This window comes from Poecilia latipinna, unplaced genomic scaffold (assembly GCF_001443285.1).
Source record: "Poecilia latipinna isolate Pla-1442-1.1 unplaced genomic scaffold, P_latipinna-1.0 Scaffold794, whole genome shotgun sequence".
Lineage (NCBI taxonomy): Eukaryota > Metazoa > Chordata > Actinopteri > Cyprinodontiformes > Poeciliidae > Poecilia > Poecilia latipinna.
Window position 1 is genome coordinate 195,655 of NW_015113410.1, and position 19,829 is coordinate 215,483.

The 19,829-nt window shown below is 36.9% G+C and overlaps 3 protein-coding genes across 7 annotated transcripts in view; 2 read left to right on the top strand and 1 right to left on the bottom strand.

Annotated features, from left to right (window-relative positions):
- The window catches only part of LOC106956175 (G1/S-specific cyclin-D2-like), a 73,136-nt gene extending 67,700 nt beyond the window's left edge, over positions 1-5,436 (top strand). For all 5 annotated transcript variants that reach the window (XM_015046834.1, XM_015046833.1, XM_015046835.1 and 2 more), the window contains one exon: positions 2,942-5,436. In XM_015046834.1, coding sequence (XP_014902320.1) covers positions 2,942-3,106 — 165 coding nt within the window. In that variant the 3' untranslated portion in view covers positions 3,107-5,436. The remainder of the gene's footprint in view (positions 1-2,941) is intronic.
- A 105-nt stretch (positions 5,437-5,541) lies between these two features.
- tigarb (TP53 induced glycolysis regulatory phosphatase b) lies at positions 5,542-12,301 on the top strand. Its single transcript, XM_015046838.1, has 7 exons — positions 5,542-5,631; positions 6,363-6,484; positions 6,685-6,722; positions 7,604-7,725; positions 9,041-9,118; positions 9,214-9,324; positions 10,620-12,301. The coding sequence occupies exons 2-7, from the start codon at positions 6,453-6,455 to the stop codon at positions 10,977-10,979; spliced, it is 741 nt and encodes a 246-aa protein (XP_014902324.1). The 5' UTR covers positions 5,542-5,631; positions 6,363-6,452; the 3' UTR covers positions 10,980-12,301.
- A 1,797-nt stretch (positions 12,302-14,098) lies between these two features.
- fgf23 (fibroblast growth factor 23) lies at positions 14,099-17,393 on the bottom strand. The gene is made up of 3 exons (XM_015046837.1): positions 16,641-17,393; positions 16,447-16,550; positions 14,099-14,603 (listed from the first exon to the last, which is right to left on the bottom strand). Exons 1-3 carry the CDS (start codon positions 16,861-16,863, stop codon positions 14,148-14,150), a joined length of 783 nt encoding a protein of 260 aa, XP_014902323.1. The 5' UTR covers positions 16,864-17,393; the 3' UTR covers positions 14,099-14,147.
- Positions 17,394-19,829: the final 2,436 nt, after the last annotated feature.

The following is a 19,829-nucleotide window of genomic DNA, read 5'->3' on the forward strand; positions in this document are numbered from 1 at the left end:
CTCCCCTCCTCCTTTGAGTGACTGATCTCTCCGTTGTTTTTTAATTGTCTCTAACCTTAATGAATGGACGGCTCTGGCGTTTATGAATCGCTTGTCAAGGTTTTAATTAAATATCAGTTTTCTGCAGCAGTCTCTCTAAGCTACCACATAAACCACAGCCATTGTTTTATTCCAACAATATTTGGTGATAGGCTCTAAACAGTGTTAAAATCAACACAAACGTTGTTGTCTCCAGGCTTGTGGTTGCGTTGCTACGGTTACGTGGGCCCCCCAGCACCGCCGTCATAACAAGCGCCCCCGACTGCAGCCCATCGGGTTCCAATTATTGGTGCGTTTTAGAGGAATGCTGGCCTTTTTTCTCTTTTTTTTGCGAGCTTCGGCTCGTTCTTTAAGGTTCAGACCTCCCACATCTTCAGACCTGCAGCAGCAGACGGGGGGCGGACGACGCAGAAAGGATCTTCTTTCATAGCAGAAGTTTTCCAAAAACATCCGGTCCCACTGTCCTGCGTTCTGTTTTAGGCCCAAACTGTGAGGGGTCAAAGTTCAGTGGGTCAAAGCCATTTCCTCTAGGCCTCCACATGAGACTGAGCGCCTTAAACCCAAAGTACTGGAGGAACGAGACGCACACGTTTACTTCTGCTCATCTTATTCGTTCTTTCTGTCTTTCTTCTATTCTTTTGTCCTTTCTTTCTTTGTTGTTTGTCCTTTAGTTGTTTTGTTTTCTTTCGTCCCCTTTTTTTTGTTCTTTTGTACATTCTTTGTCCTTTCTTTTTTCCTTGGTTCTTTCTTTTCTTTAGCTCTTCTTTCTATTCGTTTGTTTTCTTCTTTTAGTCTTTGTTTGTTCTTTGTTCATTTCTTCCTGTGTTTGAATTTTCTTCTTTTTGTTCGCTTGTTTGTTCTTACTTCACTCCCTCCTCCTTCGTTTGTTCTTTTGTTTTTGTTTGTGCGTTCTTCCTTCATTTGTTCCTCCTTCGCTAGTTCTTTTTGTTCTTTCATTCATTCTTCATTCATTCTTCTTTCATTTGTCATTTCTTTGTTCATTTTGGCTTTGTTTGTTCATTCCTCCTTCATTCATTCATTCTTCATTTATTCATTCTTTGTTCTTTTTTGTTCGTTTTTTCCTTCATTCCTTCCTTCGCCCTTTCTACATTCATTCATTCTTCATTCATTCATTCCTCCATTCTTCATTTGTTTGGATTTTGTTCTTTTCCTCGTTCCTCTTCTGTTCATTTTTTTGTTTGTTCTTCGTTCCTGTCGTTCGTTCTTTTGTTTGTACCTTTCTTCCTTTGTTTTTTTCCTTCTTTGTCCTTCATTTGTTCTTTTTTGTTCGTTCGTCCCTTCTTCCTTCTTTTGTTCGTTCTTTGTTTGTCCTTCCTTGCTTCGTTCACTTTCATTTGTTCATTCTTTCATTCATTCTTTTGTTTGTTCGTCTATTTTTCCTTTCATCCTTTGTTTCGTTGAAGTGCTGAAGGAACCGTTTCCATGGTTTCAGACCTCGCTCTCTCTCCGATCCCTGACTTTCCCTGGTTTTCTCGTGCGTGGCGTTGTGGATCATTCCTGTGCCGCTGCGTCTCGATCGCGGCTCTGCTGGTGTTCAGAGTTCGCTGGTACTCATTGTTCTGGTCCTGATGGACCACCTACCTCAACACATATAATTCCCCTCCGGTATGCCAAGCATGTGAATAAAAAGGTTGAACTCGCATGACAAATGGAGCAAAATAACATCCATTTAACTGTCTGTGAACATTTGTTCAGAACCACAGACTCGTCTTTAATCATCTTTAATTTATCTTAAGTATTTGAAAGAATAAGATTTTATTTCATTTTTGTACTTTTAACCCCTTTTCTGTGTTTTTTGTTGGGATTTGATGTGATGGAGCAACACTTGAGTTGTGAAGCGTACGCTACAAATCTTTTTGCAAATCTGAATAGTGCGGTGTGCACTTCATTTAGCAGAAGCATCTCTACACGCATTTACACTTGTAAAACCTTTTAGATATTTCTCTTCCAGCTTTCCACTTCAGTTTATTTCAATTAGGTGTTTTCAAGGCCTGGAAAGTTCTTGATTTCTGTAAAAAAAATTCTTCAAAGTGTTTAATAGTTTTGTAATAATCCAACATTTGATGCTTTCATACACCTAATAATAAAACGGATACATTTTTTTCTGACTGTCTGAAGTGAAATCAGACCAAATTTCTCTTGTTTTATGTCAGTTATAGTTATAATAAATTTTTTGTTGTTGTGACTTTTTGAGTAATTCAGTTAGTTTTAGTTAGTTTTTAGAGTGCATTTGCTTGATTATATTTATTACTTAAATATTGTTTATTTTTAGGTTCATTTTTATTAGTTATTGTAGTAGTTTTTGATTTTTTTTTTTCCTACTTTGGTTAATTTTGTAGGTGCACTATTCAAAAAGGTTGATTCATCAATTGGGTAATCCTCAACAGAAGAAACAATTTTCAAAAAAATGTATTTAATTGTTGAACAATCAGCTGACTGCTGTTTCCTCCAAACTTTTTGTTCAGTAGTGTAAATGCTGCCAGGAGGAGTAGCTGACATAAACTGTTTGTTTTGGGAAAAATAATCTATTTCACACCTGTTCATGAAGCTAATAAATTGATTAAAATGTACAGAAACAAAGGATATTATGTGTAGTTTAAGTATGTTTTAGTTCCAGTTAGTTTTTCCTTTTTAATTCCCATTTTTATGAATTTCAGTTAACAAAAATATTTTCTCAATTTCATTTGTTTTATTTTGTTTTGTCTTTAGTCAGAGGCTTCTTAAAATTCGCTGTAATACAGACTGCTACAGCAGCCGCCACCATCAACAATAAGTCTTTGAAGAATTTTGAGTTAATCTGAGTTACAACAACATTTAATTTCCCTTTGGGAAGCGTTTTTGAATTTGAATTAACCACTTTTGACGTTCCCTGTCGCTGCAGGACTGTTTGAGGGCGTGCCAGGAGCAAATCGAGCGTGTGCTGGCCTCCAGCCTGCAGCAGGGCCAGCAGTATGGACCCGACAGCGCCGTCAGAGGTGGCAGCAAGTCCAGGGAGCAGCAGGATCAGTCGAGCACCCCCACGGACGTGCGCGACGTCAACTTATGAGCTCCCATCGCCGCCTTACTCGGCCACCGCGTGCCTGCTTACCAATGAACTGACAGGAGCGAGACGCTGGAGGGAGAGAGGGGGCATTAATTGCCAGTATCTATTTTAAGTTGCCCCCTTCAGTGATGGTGCGACAATCTATGAACTTTTAGAAACTAAGAAATTTGTAGTTTATCTCCTTCTTTTTTGTTTTGTTTTTGCCCCATTCACACCTGGTTTGGGTCTTTTTTCACCTTTTTTGTACACGTCTCTAGCTATTTAAGAAAAGAAACGGACGAATAATTGTTGAAGACTTGATAGTGCCTTAGGTTCCAAAAACCTGAAAATATTTTTTCATACTTGAAAATTGCATAAATATATGAGATATACCGAATGATGTATATTTAGCCAGCATTTATAACTCTTTAATCAGCTTTAGTGAGTAGTAATCGATTTACAGGAGTTTTCCTTTATTTGGAATTCCATATAGCAGTAATTAAAGCAGAGGAGCGCTACCGTAGCTAATGGCTCCGTCTATCATACTGTGCACCTGTAGCACTGCTTATTATTTATGCAGAGAGGTGCTGGCTCAGAGTGGGCTGGGCCTGCTCATGGAGGAGAAATGAAACAGGTTTGAGGTCCGGAGCAGTCGCTGCTGTTGACTCCATGAAGTGGCGTTTGAATTCACCAAAGCCACGTTGTTGTTTTTGTTGTTGATGTTGTGTTCAAGCACAGTTAGGAGTGTTTAAATAGCTCAGAAGGGGTTAGCATTGATGAAAGAGTTTTAAAAAAATAAGTTTTTGCAAGTTCTTCAAGGTTTTAGAGGCTGAGCAGTTTGTTGGGAAGGCGAGTCGAAAGCGAGTGGAAAGTGGTTGTAAAGTGAGCAGAATGTGGGGTGAAAGAGAAAGCAAGGAGGATTTTTTTAAGCTTTATGATGTTTCTGCAGGATTTTGTTTTGCAGGAAATCGGCGAAATGTCGTTTTTGGGGTTTTTCTCCTGTAATCAATTACACCATTGGGCCTTTTGTAGAGAGGGCGACGTGGAACGATATCAATGCACTTTTAAAACACACTCCTTAAGTTTCGGTAAGGGGATGGTTTGTGAGGACAAGTTCGGAGGGGTCATTTGTTTTTATTCTATCTTTTTCTTTTAAGTTATTTGGGTTTTTTCTGGGCTGGATTCCCATGGGGTGAAGCATATTGTTTTGAATGCTTTGCCTCAATTGGTGAGTAGACTTATAAAAATCACCCTCCTAATGTAAAAGTTTATAAATCAAGGCAAGCCACAGGTAGACATCAGTGCGCTTGTGTCATCCTAAACTTGAATTTATTCCATTTCCAGATTTAGACCCATTCCACTAGATCTAATAGTTACATCCTTCTGTTTTGTGTTTTTCTTATTTCTGATCTGCAGTTTCTTTCAAAGGCGCCCCTTTGACACGTGTAAATAACCGACAAAAATGCTTGAAATCCATGTGACATTTTAAACCCGAAACTGTTTCTCGTTTGTTCTGATGCCTTTTTTGATGTGCAAAAAAAAAAAAAACAGCCAAATTGTTTTAAATAAAAATGCTTTAAGTTTGAGCATGTTTAATGCTTTTATGTTTTTTCCAAAGTAAAAAAAGAAATAATCTACGACATTCTTTGCTGCTATTAAGCTTTTTCTTTTCTAGTCTTACACAAAAATGCCTTATTGTCATTCACTTGTGTGCTGCTATATTTTAATATGTTGTGTATGTAACAAGTCTGCTTTTCTCTGTCAATGTACCAGAGGGAAAAGGAGCAGTTTGGTGCGGGACTGGAAATCTGTTTTGATCAGCATGTTTTATTCATTTATTGTTTTAATCGTTGTAATCTGTTCTATCTTTGTTCTGTCAATATTCTTGCTGCTTCTTATGTACCTCAGGATAATTAATTGGATAGACACAGCGAGAGGCCATCTCACAATTACCTCATCACATGTCGCATCACACAGAATGACTTCACTCCTAAATCGTCGGACGGGTTTCACTTTTTTTTCTTTTTTTCCTGTATGTTAATAAATCCACCTACCAGATTCCACTGATTTTTTTAAAAAGTGCCTCCAGCCTACTTTAAAATGGCTAATTTTCATATCTGGTGCTAGTTAAAAATAAAAAGCCTATACTGTGTTTTATATTTGTCCGAAAAAAAAATCCATTCGGGGAACAAGTTTGGATCAGTTCAATGTCATTTATTTTTATCGAGGTACCCATTTACTCGATTCTACAATTGTTTGCTGTGGTTGTTCATACAAATCCTTTTCCCATTTATCCCCATGTGCAACCACCTGTGTACCTCAATAATTTGTTCTAAATAAATTGGCTAAAATCACTGGTGTGGCTTGTCTTTCTGTTGTAATGTTTAGCTGCCACCAGGGGGTGCTAAAGCTGTCAGGAATAATACAAAAGAGAGAAAAAGTGAGAACCAGCTTCATCATTAAAATGGTAAAGGTTAACAGAAGTAATGCAGAGTAATGTGAGGAAGGAGAAGAAGAAGCAGAGTCTAGAGGTCAGTAATCTAAAACAGGTGAGTGGAAATCGAGAAGAGATGTCTGAATTTCAAAATGGCGACGCCAATAAACATCATTTAAGCCTTACTTTCCATAGACAAACGCCACTTTTACTTTGTTCAACTTAGAATTGCAGGCGCTACGTGTAACATTGATTTTAGGTGCATTTTTACACGTCTGTCTTGTAAAATAAACACGTTTTTACCATCTCTTACTGATGTTGCTGCAAGAAGAAGTGGCCATATTGAATTTGAAACACGAAGTTCGGCTTACAAGTCGTAACTGAGGGTAGTTGGAGTTGCTTCCAGTTTTCCAGTGACAGATGCGACTTCCCACTGGAGGAGGTTCAAGTTGATTTTTCCAACTGAGAAGTCGGAACTCATATTTTGATATAAATCAAATTACATGACCATTTAAATATTTACTAACACACTTGATATAATTGTACCTAAGATGGTTATAAAATTGCATAAGTATATTGTATAAATCATTTTTTCTCCTTAAAAAATATTGCGTATTAGAATAAATAATTACCTAGCTAGCCTTATATCCTGGTGTATCAGTACACACATCAGTTTGTCTTACAAAGTAAAAACTAAAGTCAATATAACTCATTAAGTCGTCATAATAGATAAATATATATATTTCAATTATTTATTTTAATTATTTATTCGTCCTTTCAAACCACATTGTGTTTAAATTATTTTATAAAGTCGCTCAACGTTTAAAACTCGCATTTTAATTTCAGATGGCTCCCACGCAATGCGTCATGACAGAAGACGCTACGTCCTGTGACGTATGACTCAACCAGGAAGTAGCTGGGGAACAGCCGGTGAAAATGGCAACGTTCACGCTAATGTTCATACGCCAGTAAGTTGGTCTTTTAACGGCTCGTTTCTGCTCCGGTTGTTTAAATTTGCAGTGTATATATGTGGCAAATGAACATGGAGTTAATTTTACGAGTTTATTGGTGAAATAATGTCGACTAATATGAAGTTTGACTGTGTTCTGTCACTAACTGCCTCAGAATAATGTGACCCATTTAATTCATTCACTTTGTTTTCAAACAGTGGGGAGACGCAGTACAACAGAGACAAGCTCCTGCAAGGTAAATCATACTAATGAGGATTTGTGTATTAAACTCAATTTAAAAACGGCTTTTAAGTTTAGGTTACAGGAAAATGGGGTTTATTTAACATGTTTAGTACACCTACGGGCAAACAAAGGTGAAGGAATGAGCCGATTTGGGAATAATTTTATCCAAAGGTAAAGCAGCAATGGACCTGTAAATCATCCCATTTTTAAATACGACGACTATGGTTTCTATTTGCGTTTCCATTACAAATGTGGTCAAAACTTCGTCAATGTAGGAATAAAAGACATACAGTTGAGGTATTTCTATTGAAAAAGAAACACAGTTAAAATTACATGTGAATAAGTTTGTTCATGTGATATACCTTGTCACGATCATCCAACTACTTCCTGTTGTTGTCTTCTTCCTGCTTTTTAATGCGGAAAAATGTGTTTCTATTGCAGTATTGAGAAATAAACCAATTTTGATACTTTTTTATTTTCAAAATTATCTGTTTCCCTTAACCAAACTTATTTCCAAAATGTCAAATTTCGCAATTATTTGGTCAATGGAAACAATTATGAATGTTGATAATTTCATATTCAAAAAAATCTACAAAATGAATAAAAAAGTGATGGGGGAGGGAATTGGATCTAAGAAGCTGGAGGTTGGTTTGACTTGAGAGAAAAGTCTGTCCAGCTATTAAAATGGTTGCAGGTGAAAATGCGATGATAGTCAAACCATTTATTTAGCATACATAGCATGTACAAATCTAAAAATATCAGCAAAAAGATAACTGTTTTTACCTTATCTTTTAGACATTGAGTGTGAATTGAAACTTGTAATTTGGTGGGCGGGGGTTTCTGTTAATTAATGAAGTCTAGCTTTTCCTCAGGCTGAATATTGTCTGCTTTCAGGTCAGGGAGTGGACACGCCTCTGTCAGAAACAGGTGTGCAGCAGTGCGAAGCTGTGGGGCAATACCTTAGAGACATCAAGTTCTGCAAAGTGTTTGTTAGTAACCTGCAGCGAGCTGTGCAGGTAAGACTCGATGGCATTAAAATATGTGGAGCTAATTTGGACATGTATCTACTTGTTTTCAAAGCATCTGCCGTCTGAATGGTAATTTGCATTTTATCTGACTTTCATGTCATTAATGTGAGTTTCTATGCATCATAATTCTACACCAGAATAACCAAACACAGTAAATCTGGACGTAAACAATGGCTGAAGTGAAGATTATGAACTTAAAAAAGAAGTCTGTGTCACTGAAATGCATCACAATCACACCACTCTAATAAGTGAGTAAAGTTTATTTTATAAAGCAATTTTCACAGACATAAATTCACAAAAGTCCTGTAGAGTAAAAATTAATCTTAAAACAAGCATAGGAAACATAATGGGTGTAGTGAATATTGAACCAGAGTGATGTGGCTGAATTTACTGGATTTGGGGGGGAAAAGTCTGGCTGCTGCATTCTGTTTGGATTACCAACGTGAAATTGAAGACTAGAAGAAGCATTACAGGAGTCTGGAAACTGATATGACACACAAAAATGAATATTTTCCTCTAGGTCAACTCTGGAGACCATATGTCACATTTGGGAAATGTTTCTGAAAGAAACAAGAACAGGAAATGTTCTTAATGTGTGACTAATGAGCCTAATGATGAGTCAAATGTGACAATGTGAGACTTTTCACCTCCCAAAAACTCTGATCTGTGCCGCTTCCATATGTGGGACAGACTCGACTCTCTTGGCTCTGACTACAGATTTCTCTACAGAAGTTGTGATCGATGCTCCACAAAAAGCCGTTGCTATTAGTTGTGTTTTCTTTTTCTTAGCTTTCTTTGTGTTGCTATGGTCTTGTGACAATATTATCGGCTCCAATTGCAGAATAAACTTTAAAATCGATCTTCTGTGCATGCAGGTCAGTTTGGGATTTAACTGGTAATATGAACGACCATGCAAACAAACAAAAATAGATTTCAGCACAAAAAGTTGGAATTGAACATTAAGACCCAGACTGTTTTTGCTCAAAAATCCTCCATCCTACCAGGAGATTCTTCCTCCACAGATGATTTGATTAACCATGGATTAGCAACATAAGGCATGATTCTGTTATTTTTACCAATTCCTGCCTATTCCTGTCATCTTCATGGTATCCATGGAAAATCAGTTGAAGCTCATGTATGTCTCATTAGTAAGACAGAAAACAGGATGAATGACTTATAAATGAAATAGTTGTTTGGATATTCATGTTTCTGTGGCTGTTTGACTCACTCCTGCTTAATATTGTCCAGTCCAGGATTATATCTTTGGAGTCATTCATTTCCAGGTTGTTTGTCTTTTTTCTAGACAGCGGAAATAATTTTGAGGAACAACACTCACCGTTCTGGTATAGAAATGATTTTGGAGCCCTTACTCAGAGAACGGGTAAGATCCGCTCAATTTAAAATAAAAAATAAAAACTGGATGTGTTTTAGTTTTTTTTCCTGGGTTCGGTTCTGAGCTGAGTTGTTCTGGTCCAGGGTTTTGGCGTGGCTGAAGGCCGTCACAAAGAGTATCTGAGGAACATGGCGAAAGCAGCTGGTCAGTCCTGCCGTGATTTCACGCCGCCAGGAGGAGAAACTTTAGATCAGGTGAGTCAGAATTTCAGTCAATTTACTGAAAAACAGCGACACGCAGTGGCCACCGTTGGGTATTGCAATAAAATAACTTGGCCATTCTTTCAAAATCGCTTTTTAAGAATAAAACAATACTGAGAAATTGAATTATTCCATGTTGAAATATAAATTTAAAGCATTGATTATTTGTGTTTATTTCTTTTTGTTCTTATAAAAATCTTTTTGGAGCTTTTATACTTAAAATATGTTGATACAATTGTTGCGTCAACATCCCTTCCATCAAGTAAATACATCCAAACTTCGGTTTCCTTCATTGAGGACAATTTTATGCTCTTTTAACTGATTATCCACATTGCTTTAGTTGCTCAGAAACCCATAAAACCTATTAAAAACCTATTAAACTGCAGTTTAAAATGTATGTCAAGATGGAGGTTTCTGGTGAAATTTCCTTTAACTAAAATGTTCAAGAGCCAGAAAGGTAGATATCAAGATATTTATGTGTAAGAATGGCCCAGTCAAAGTCTAGATTTAAACCCAATTCAGAATCTGTGGAAAGATAGATGTTGCTTTGTAAGAACAGGTTAAAATCTCAGTGTGGACCTGTGCAAAGCTGGTAGAGACACACATGGAAAGGCAGCAAAAGCATTAAATAAGAAGACTGAGAGGATTTTTTTTCCACACTTTTAAATTTTAATTTGTCGGAAATACTTAAAACCATGCATCATTTGCCTTCTACTTCATAATTATCCACTACTTTGTGTTGGTTTCTCAGATAAAATGCTAATAAAATGAAATTGTAACTTCTCAAATGGGAAAACCTTTAGGTGACTTGAGTGGTTCAGCACTGGAAAAACACAAAAAGTATTTTTGATCTAGTTTCTAGTTCAAATATCTTCACTTGAAATAAGACAAAACTAACTTACAAGTCACTTTTCAGCAAGAAATAAGGTATTGATGAAAAGTTATGGCATAAGTTATAATTTGGGGAAAATGTCTTGTTCTAATGGCAATTAAGGAATTATTGATTTAAAACAAGCTTTTTATTTTTACTGAAAAGTTTCTTATAAGTTAGTGCATTTGAGACAAAATTGATTTATTTGCACAAGAAAGTGGACCAAAAAAAAACTTTGTAAGTTTGAGTAACTATTTCTTTGTTTGGTTTTTTATTTTATTTTATTTTATTTTTTTTTATTTTTTTTTGCTTTTCTCTGCATGTAAAATCCCTAATAAAGAGAATAAAAACAAAGACTGCTGAGTTTTCTTCTCGCCAGTCATGTTCAACTTTTAGCTTCCCTGTCGCTTGATTCCAGGTGAAGCAGAGGTTCAAAAATTTCCTCCAAGTTCTTTTTAAACAAATGCTGGACGATCAGGAGACGCCCGCAGACGTCGCCTCCGCCAACGACGGCCACCAGGGGGCGTCGGCCCACGTCTTGGTGGTGAGCCATGGCGCGTACATCCGGGTGGCCGTCAGGCACCTGCTGGAGGACTTGAGGTGCGTCCTGCCTGCGGGTGTGAAGATGTCGCAGCTGCTGTTGCCGTGTCCCAACACGGGCGTCAGCCGCTTCGTTGTCACTCTGAGCCGGAGCGAGTCGGGTCCGCTGCTCTCTGCCGCCCGCTGCCTCTTCACCAACAGGAAGGAGCATCTGGAAAACCTGGCGCCTCCTGAGTAGCAGAGAAGAAACGGAGAAGATTGGAACTTCCTGAAACGAAATCAAACTGTTCTCTCGATAATGGGCGTGTTTTATTGATTACCAATGATGGGAAATATTTTAAAAGTTGCATCTGTAGGGAAAAGCACTGCATTTATAAACTTTTATAATTTAATACCAAAGTTGAATCTATTTATTTTGTCTTTGAGTTCAGATGTTCTTCATTCTACTTGCGCAACAAACTGAAGACCTGAATCATGGTAAAATATCCTGGGTAAAAGATTGTAGAGACACTGTGCTACACTTTATTTGTCATATATGTGCCTGTTCGTTTGCTGTGGGGTGTTAAATTATTACTTTTGTTAAATTTCAAAATGTTTTATAAGCTAAATGATTGAAACCTCGTTGTCTTGAAAACAAAACCACCAAGTTAAACTCAAACTGACAACTTTCAGCTCCGTTCAGACATAATCGCACAAAAAAAAAATTAAGGAATACCTCTTTAACAGATTTAGGTTATTAATGAACGGAGATGTTGACACTCCTGTTAAAAATGTGCCGAAAGCCTTCAAATAAATAAATCTTTTACTGCAGCAGCATAATCCTAACTGGGAGAAAGTGAAAATTAAACCTTCAATTTTTGTGCACTAACTAATTATTTTCTCTAAAGTCACAAATTTTAGATCTGTTTGTATCTTTAGCAATTCCTGTTAAAGATGACTGACTCCTTCTTTTTATTTCTATTTAACATTTTAAATCATCAGTTTTTAGGATATGTCATCAATAATAGTAATTAATTGATTATGAATTTAACAGAATTTTTAATCAAATTTTTGTACTTCAGAAAACAAGAGAACATGCCATTTAAATAATGTTCTGTAGAACATGGTTTCAGACAGGAACAAACAGAGTAAACAGTCTTGAGTTTGATTCTTATTTTAGTTTTGTCAGGATGTTGATCGGATTCAGAGGTTGCATCAGATATCACAGGTTGCCTTCTAAACTCTCCTGTTTACGCTTTGAAATGCCTACAGAAGAGGGTTAGGGCCACTGAAAGAAATATTCTCACTTTTTATTACAACTTTTTGTGCTGAAATCCTTTTTTTTTTTTTTTTTTTTTGGTTGCCTGGTCGTTCATATTACCAGTTAACCCCCAAATCGACCCGCATGCACAAAAGATCGATTTTAAAGTTTATTCTGCAATTGGAGCCGATAATATTGTCACAAGATCATAGCAACACGAAGAAAAAGCAAACACAACTAATAGCAACGGCTTTTTGTGGAGCATCGATCACAACATCAGGAAACAGTCAGAGGTCTCAGAAAAAACCCAGAATTTTGAGATTAAAATTAGAATTTTAAGAGAAAAAAAGATGAATGGGGAAAAAAGCCAACTCTGATTATTTCTTAATATTTATACCCACCAGTACAATTGTACGTAAAAAAAAAAATTGTGTAAAAATTTGTGCTGCTGCAATAAAACAATTTATTTTAAGCCATTTTACATATTTTTTACCAATAATTGTGAAGGTTGTTGAATGTTAATCTTAAAAGCCTTTTCACTATTTAACAAAACAATCCAAATAAAACAATAAGTGAACCTAAGATATAAGTTTAGTCAACAGTTGACATTTTTATTAACTCCAGTGTAACCGGGACTCTGCAATAAAAATTTTCTTTTAATGTGAAAATCTCATTCAGGTGTTAAAAAGTATTTAATGTGATTATGTGTCACATTGTTGTGATGTTATGTGAGTGGAAACCTGGAGAGCGCTTGAGGTAGCAGACAGACCCTGAAAATGCTTCCTTTTCTCTTTATTTTGCACCAAATTCAAGCAAATCTCCATCAACAACAACTCCATCTCATACATTCAAAAGTAAACCTTTTATTTATTTATTAGTTTGTATGTACATCATAACTGTAAAGCGTCCTTATAAATACCATAAATAACAATAAAGGAATGGATTTAAATAAATAAATAGTGTTAGGGTTGTTTTTGTTCTGCTGGGTGTCCAGCACCTGATTATTTATCACACAAGAGGTCAAATTTGAGCTCAAAATTTTGACTTTGTTAAAGTTTTTACCCTGTAGTCACCTTCTTTTCAAGTCATGTATTGGATGGTGGACAAATGCAGTTCAAATCGACATTAAATAATAATCTGCTGTTAAGGTTTATCAAGTAACAAAAAAATCTGGTATGTAAAAGCAGTAAAAATAAAACCCCAACTGTACTAGTAGCTACTTCTACGTATATTTATATGTACATTTAGATTTTAAGCAATGCCTGGCTGGCTTCACACCAGCAGACGGGCCCTTTGGTCCTCCAGAGGTAGGATAAGTCAGGCTTCGGACTTTGTAGGTTTGTTAGTGAAAACCCCCAAAGTACACATTTACGTTTGAAAATATTCTTTCTACTGAGCTTTGTTATTTTTGGAGAAAAAAAAAAATCACGTAAATACATGGAATATAATTACGTTTTGGGAATTTAACTAAGTATCTAAACTACTATTTAAAAAAAGACGAAATCTAAAGATCTGATCTTGGTAAATGTTACAGATTATTTAAATATAATAGAAATTGTGCAAAAGTGATTGCAACTCAAGTGAAATGCTCCACCTTCAGCGTGTAAACACTGCTTTTCTAAATCATTCACCAGCAGTTTGGCCTAATCTAAAGACTTTAAAGTAGCAGAATGTAACTTTTATAATTAAAAAAGGGTTTTTACATATTTGTTGAAACTCTCTCCACGTCATAACAGTTTATGAGGCAGATAATCTATGAAAAGATCAATCTCCTCCACCTCTTTCCCGGGCTGCTATGGCCTTCTGAAGAAATGCAACCAAAAACAACCAATCAGAGCCAGGAGGAGGGTCTTAGTGCTGTCAATCAGCTCATGTACTCTGCTAAATGTGCTAATGTAGGAGAAACATCGTTACAGGAAAACGATTTATCAGCAGTCATTTGTGTCATTAATGATACATAGCATTAGCATTCATGCAGAGAGGTGATTCGCAGCGCTAAGACCCGCCTCCTGGCTCTGATTGGTTGTTTCTAGTTAGCTCTGGGAGAAGACAGAGGAGCCAGATTTTTTTTTGTCTCATCCTGTCAGAACATAGTAACAGTTTCAACAAATATGTAAAAATATGTATTTTTAATCAAAGTTCCATACTGCAGCTTTATGAGTAAGCTCATCCCACGGTGCCGGTGATCCGGGGGCTAGCCTGTCTGGAAGACTGCACGTTCCAGGGGTCGTGGTTGGACGGAGCCTGCTGCGGCGTCTCCCTGGAGGCGTTCACCCCGTCGTCCCCAACCTCAGTCTCCACCTCCATCTCCAGGTCTCCGTCGTCCTCTCGCACGGCCCTGGAGTCCGAGCCGTCCTCGGTCTTCAAGATGAGGGCGTTGTGTGGGTCTGAGGGGTCCACCACTTGGTTCCTCTTCCCCCTGTTTAGCAGGAGGCGCTCCAGCGGCACCGTGTTCTTCTTTGGCAGGAAGAGGGCGGTCTGCGGCACATTCTGGCCCGCTACGTACACCTGCCGGGAGCCCTCCAGGTTGAACAGGATGCTGTTCCTGGTGGAGTAGTATATGTCACGGTTGTTCTCCAGAAGCTTGTGGTTGAACAAACATTCCTCTCTGAGACAAACAGACTGCAAAACGAAGAAGTTTTTGACATTAATCACCACTTTGGTTCATTTTGATAACAGTGTTAGAGGAAAAACTTCAGCTGCGTAACTTCTAACAGCCAGCTAAGCTAGGTTGGCGCATTTGTTCTTTGGTTACCTAGCAACAACTCACTCACTCTTGTTGCCGAGCAACACCCTTTTGAGTGACTTGCGTTGTTGCACTTTAAGGTTTAGTCACTATGCTTCCTAACTGCTTAAAATAAAAAAAAATAAAAAAAAACAGGAAAGGTCACGCCACCAGTTTGGTAGAATTTCAAATATTTAAAACAACAAAACTAATCAATAATTATTTATATCAGTCGGTATCAGCCATATCGTCCAGCCCGTTACTAAATATGGATTCAGTTCAAAGTGTTTCTTTTATCAGTCTATATTGTAAATAATCTTTGAATAGAGCTACATTTTTGTCACTAAAAGTGTTTTATATATATATATATATATATATATATATATATATATTCGTAAATGTATCAAACAGTAAATTTAAGATCTATGATGATGACTGTATTAGTTGAGGAAGTTGTACAAATTTCAGAGTTGAGGGTTTTTTTATTAGCATACACATGAATTTTGAAGTTATGAAAATTAGTCATTTAAATTATTTTCTACGAGCTACTGTCTTAAGTTTATTAAGTTGTCAAACTAAAATAAATGTAATAAATTAGCTGAGATAGACTTTTTCAATAATCGAAGCAGTTATTTAAGTTGAATCAACTATTTTTTCAGTGAAATTTGTTTAAATTCAACTTGTTTTGTTTAGTAATGTTAAACATTTAAAAGATTTTAAAATGTCTGCAATTGAAACAATTTTCAATTTTATTTGACTTATACATGTGAGGCTGAACAGCTAAAACACAATTAAATTAAATTTCCAATATTTTAAAATTGAACCTAATGAAACTAATTAAGTTCTAGTTCATGTTAAATAGAAACAAAAACGCATGATAGAGGCTTAAACCGGTTGTAAAATAAAAATACATTATTTAAATTTACTGTTTTGTTGAACTTGAAGGAATTTGATAAGGAGTTGTAATTGATTTGTGAGTTTTCAAGTGACCCCAGTACCTTAGAAACTTAAAATTATTTGTCCAAAATCTGATAAAAACTGAAATGAAGCAGTTTTATATGAGCTATTTCCCCCCCTGTAATAAACGTTTCGTTACAGCACAACGACTTTGAAAGAAAAAAGTAGGAAAAAAATAGTCAATCAATGAAAAGTTCTAGATGTTTTCTCAGATATTTCTGGAAATCCACAAATTAATTCAAATTAGTTCAACTTCATTTGTTTAATAACAGTTATAAAAAACGTACAAGTAAAGGAGTGTTTAAGTTACATTAAAGCACTTAAATGATTTTCCGAAACGCAGAAATGTAAAACAATAATTGGCTTGAAACTTGGCAAAAACAGTATCTTCAAATTGCAATAATCTTTAAACAATGTTTTGTTGGTTTTTGCGCAATTTACAGTTAAAATGATGATAGTCCTTAGTGAGAAATGTCCTGCTGAAACTACGTTTGTGTACCAGAGTAGAAGACGGCGTTACAAGTTGTGCGTAAAGTTGTGCCAAACGCGCACAAAACAACGGTTTAAACAACTTTCGAATGACATTAATTGCGACAAATTATATTGTGAAGGAACAATTAAATTAAAAATATATTTAAAAAACGAATCAATTAAGATAAAACGCGACGATAAGAAGTGCGTCATGGTAGATAAATTCCGCAAAAACAAACATTTAAAAGGGAAATTTACTGAAAAATTTATTTTTCGGAGGTTTAGTAGTGACTTAAATGACTGGATGCTTACCGAGGTGTAGGAGTTGCCCTCTGAATCCATACACAGGTAGCGGTTGCTTTTGACTCCGAAGATGGCCAGGCGCTCCCGTGTTTCAGCTTTCAGTAGAATTACACCTGCAGGTGAAAAAAAAAATCGACTTTAGTTGTTAAAGACCGATATTTTTTCAGCCTTAAAGGCTCAGATTCATGTGAAGCAGAGCTTACTGTATGACGTCCTGGACGTGGCTCTGCGCACCGCGCCGTCCGGCCTGATCTCCAGGTAGAAGGTGCTGAGGTCCGTGGAGGTCTGCAGGTGAACGTATCTCCTCGGGTTTCCCCAGTTGGATCCAGCCAGCGGGGACGGGTTCGGGGAGGCTTCCCCGATGAGGAGACCCTGCAGGACGGCGAGGAGGAGCGCCCTCATCCCTGGTCGCTTGCTGACGTTCATCCTGCTGGTTTCCACTGGGAGCTCTGTTGCGCCCAAGTTTGGGGACTGCACCTTTTTAAACCCCTCCGAGCGCCACTCCTGCTAGGAAAAAAAAACAAAACAGTCGCCCCCAAAGATGTGCGGGCTGCTGCAAACGGAAGGGCCACTTCCACCTCGGTGTGTTTATCCCAGAGCTGTTGGTCAAACACGACTCGTATTTTTGGTTACACGTCTTTCCTCCTCCACTTTAAACTGTTTATTAATAATCCTCCGGTTCAGGTTGTCATTTAGAGTCACTTTATAAGATAGTGCAATTATAACAAATACTCAATATTGACCTTAAACCGTTTAAAATAAAATTACAGGGTTTTTTGTGTGTGTGATTTTAGATTAAAGTGAATCCTTCAAATGACATTCTTGGCAACTTTTGCTCAAATATTATAAACGCACTAGACTGTCGGTCCTATTTCTTACTTTGACGCACCTGCACGTCTCCACATTTCCACTGTTTCACCAGCAGATGGAGACATTCCCTTACTCAGGATTAATCCTACAAAAGAGGCTAAAAAGCTGGATCTTATTGAAAGAATGCAGAAACAGGAAACAGTAAACTGGCTATAATTATGTTTTCTAAGAAAAAAAATGCCTGCTCTCGAGGAATTGAGCTTCTGTTTTTCTGTAGAAATTTAAATCTTTTCCACTTTTAATTTGGTTACTTCTACCAACCTAAATAAAATTGTGCAAAATATAAATAAAAATGAAATTGAAAATAAGACTTGGCAAATAAGTTTGATTTCACTGTGGATGTTTTATTTCTTGGTGATATTTTGTACTCTTCTGAGAAGTGAAGTGATTGAGTTCTTTGGATTCATGCCGCTTTTATGTATAATTTGTACATTTTTCACCATTATGCTGGGGAGTTTTTGTGTCCTTAGGCTGGAAAACCTCATCTTTACTTTTGCAAACTTTCATTGAACCATAAAACTTTTCTCCAGAAAGTATTTGGCTTGTGTATTTGGCTCTGTGGATAGCAGTGTGTCCTTTGGTGTTTCCTGAACAGTTTTAAACATTCAAACTAATTTTCTTTCTTCTGAGGGAGATTATCGGGGATGAATTGTTTAAACTTACACAATCGAGAGTTAAATTATCCCAAACAAAAATAAAAGACTGTTCATTACTGTTTAGAATTGCCTTTTTAAAGCCCCAAAATCCCTATTATGTTGAAAATTTGCAGATAAAGCATAAATGTTTTATCAGTTCAGAAGTTTCTTGATGGAACAGCAAAGCAGGTTGCTCAGGACTTTGACTTTTTTGTGACCCTCGTTTTGTAACGATTGTTTTTGAATGCTGTATGTAAACTTCTGAGCCGCACTGTTTTTCCTAGTTCTAGAAAGAATGGGAGAATGAAAATCACTTGCGTTTCCAGATTCTGTCTCATTTCCTGGAAAATAAATAACTCAAACAGCTTGTATTGTCTTTTTATGCTGGTTATATTTTTTGAGAGAAACGTGTGCAGCGGCTGCTTACTAAGCAACTCTTAGATTTTCCCAACAAAGCACCGCCTCTAAGACAAACCAGAAGATGTCAGCATTAACTAGTCTGCTGCAGGGCGAGGTAGCATAATTATTTAATGCTGTGTGCCAGATATAAACTCCAGAGTAAGTTCATCTTCTTGTCTAATTTTAGACTAAAACTATAAATAACGCAGAGCTTTGCCATGAGCATCATGGATGTAGTTTGTTGACGAACTCAAATGTCCTAAACAAAGTCAAATTCAGTGGTTTTAATTGTTTTTTTTCTACAAGCTTTATCAAATACCTTTAAGTTTTGAATGTGGACACAACACATCATCAGCCACACATAAAAAAACCCAAACTTTTATTATCTCTTGTCTCAGGAATACAGTAGATTGCTGTGCACAGCACATACGTACAAAAATAAAAGGAACAAAAATAATTAGCAATGTCTGCCCACAGAAACAAATCACTACAGTTTGTTTCTTCTTGTTTTACAGTGATCAGCAAACCAAAACTAAGGCAGGAGGTGAGGTATATGAGAACAGAGGAATCGAGAACAGATGAAGCATGCGCCTCAAAACTCAGGCTGCTGCTGTACATTCAAACATAAAACGACATTTTCCCTACCGTCACTTAAATTAAACTAAAAATAAGATGTGGAAAGAAAAATAAATAGCAAGAAATTCTTTTTTTTTTCTTTTAATAAGATTTGGGTCAAAGCTGAATGCTGAGTTTTAAGTATCAAACACGTTTATTTGCTGTTGTTTACCGATCAAGATGTCCGCCTTAAAGTGCTACTCGAGACATCAGACTTCTTGATGTGCAAGTTTCACTTTTACTTTCTTAGCCTAAATCAAATTCCGAGGAATCTCCAAAGGAACTAGCATGCAGCCTCATCTACAAATTCGTATCTTTGTTTCTTTTAGGAAAGCTTCTTCGTCCTTCTTCGCTGAAGCGGTTTTACGTGCGAGGAGACGTGAATCCAAACGGCGTGTCAGCCTGAGGTCAGGACAGACCGGGGGTTTGCAGCAGCAGAGGTGAGCTCAGCACCTGCATCATCACAGACTGCATCAACTTTGCAAAGGTCCTCGCTAAAGAAACACCACCGCTTTCAGGAAAGAGCAGGAAACATGGTAAAACGATGTGCTTTTAGCAGTTACCAGATGAAATCCGTTGAAAAAAAAAAAAAAAAACTTCATCCAGTTCTTTGTGAAATTACTCAAGAACCTTCAAATTTGTCGTTTGTTTCAGCGTTTAACTGGGATTTTATGTGACAGACCAACACAAAGTAGCACAAAATTGTGAAGTAGAAGGAAGCAGGTGGATGATTCTTTTACAAATCATCTCATCCTTCACTCTGCAACCGATAACCTTCTGAAAGCATCTTATCAGTAAATACTTGGTGAAACAGCATCAAGAGACCAAGGAACAACGCAGACAGGTCAGGGATGAAGTAGTGGAAATGTTTAA

Excerpts from the sequence above, each read along its gene's own strand:
- tigarb (XM_015046838.1), top strand. The coding sequence starts at position 6,453 with ATGGCAACGTTCACGCTAATGTTCATACGCCA. Across the intron at positions 6,485-6,684 it reads ACGCTAATGTTCATACGCCA|TGGGGAGACGCAGTACAACA; the intron begins GTAAGTTGGTCT and ends GTTTTCAAACAG. Across the intron at positions 6,723-7,603 it reads CAGAGACAAGCTCCTGCAAG|GTCAGGGAGTGGACACGCCT; the intron begins GTAAATCATACT and ends GTCTGCTTTCAG.
- fgf23 (XM_015046837.1), bottom strand. The coding sequence starts at position 16,863 with ATGAACGTCAGCAAGCGACCAGGGATGAGGGCGCTCCTCCTCGCCGTC. Across the intron at positions 16,551-16,640 it reads CACGTCCAGGACGTCATACA|GTGTAATTCTACTGAAAGCT; the intron begins GTAAGCTCTGCT and ends TTTCACCTGCAG. Across the intron at positions 14,604-16,446 it reads AGGGCAACTCCTACACCTCG|TCTGTTTGTCTCAGAGAGGA; the intron begins GTAAGCATCCAG and ends TTCGTTTTGCAG.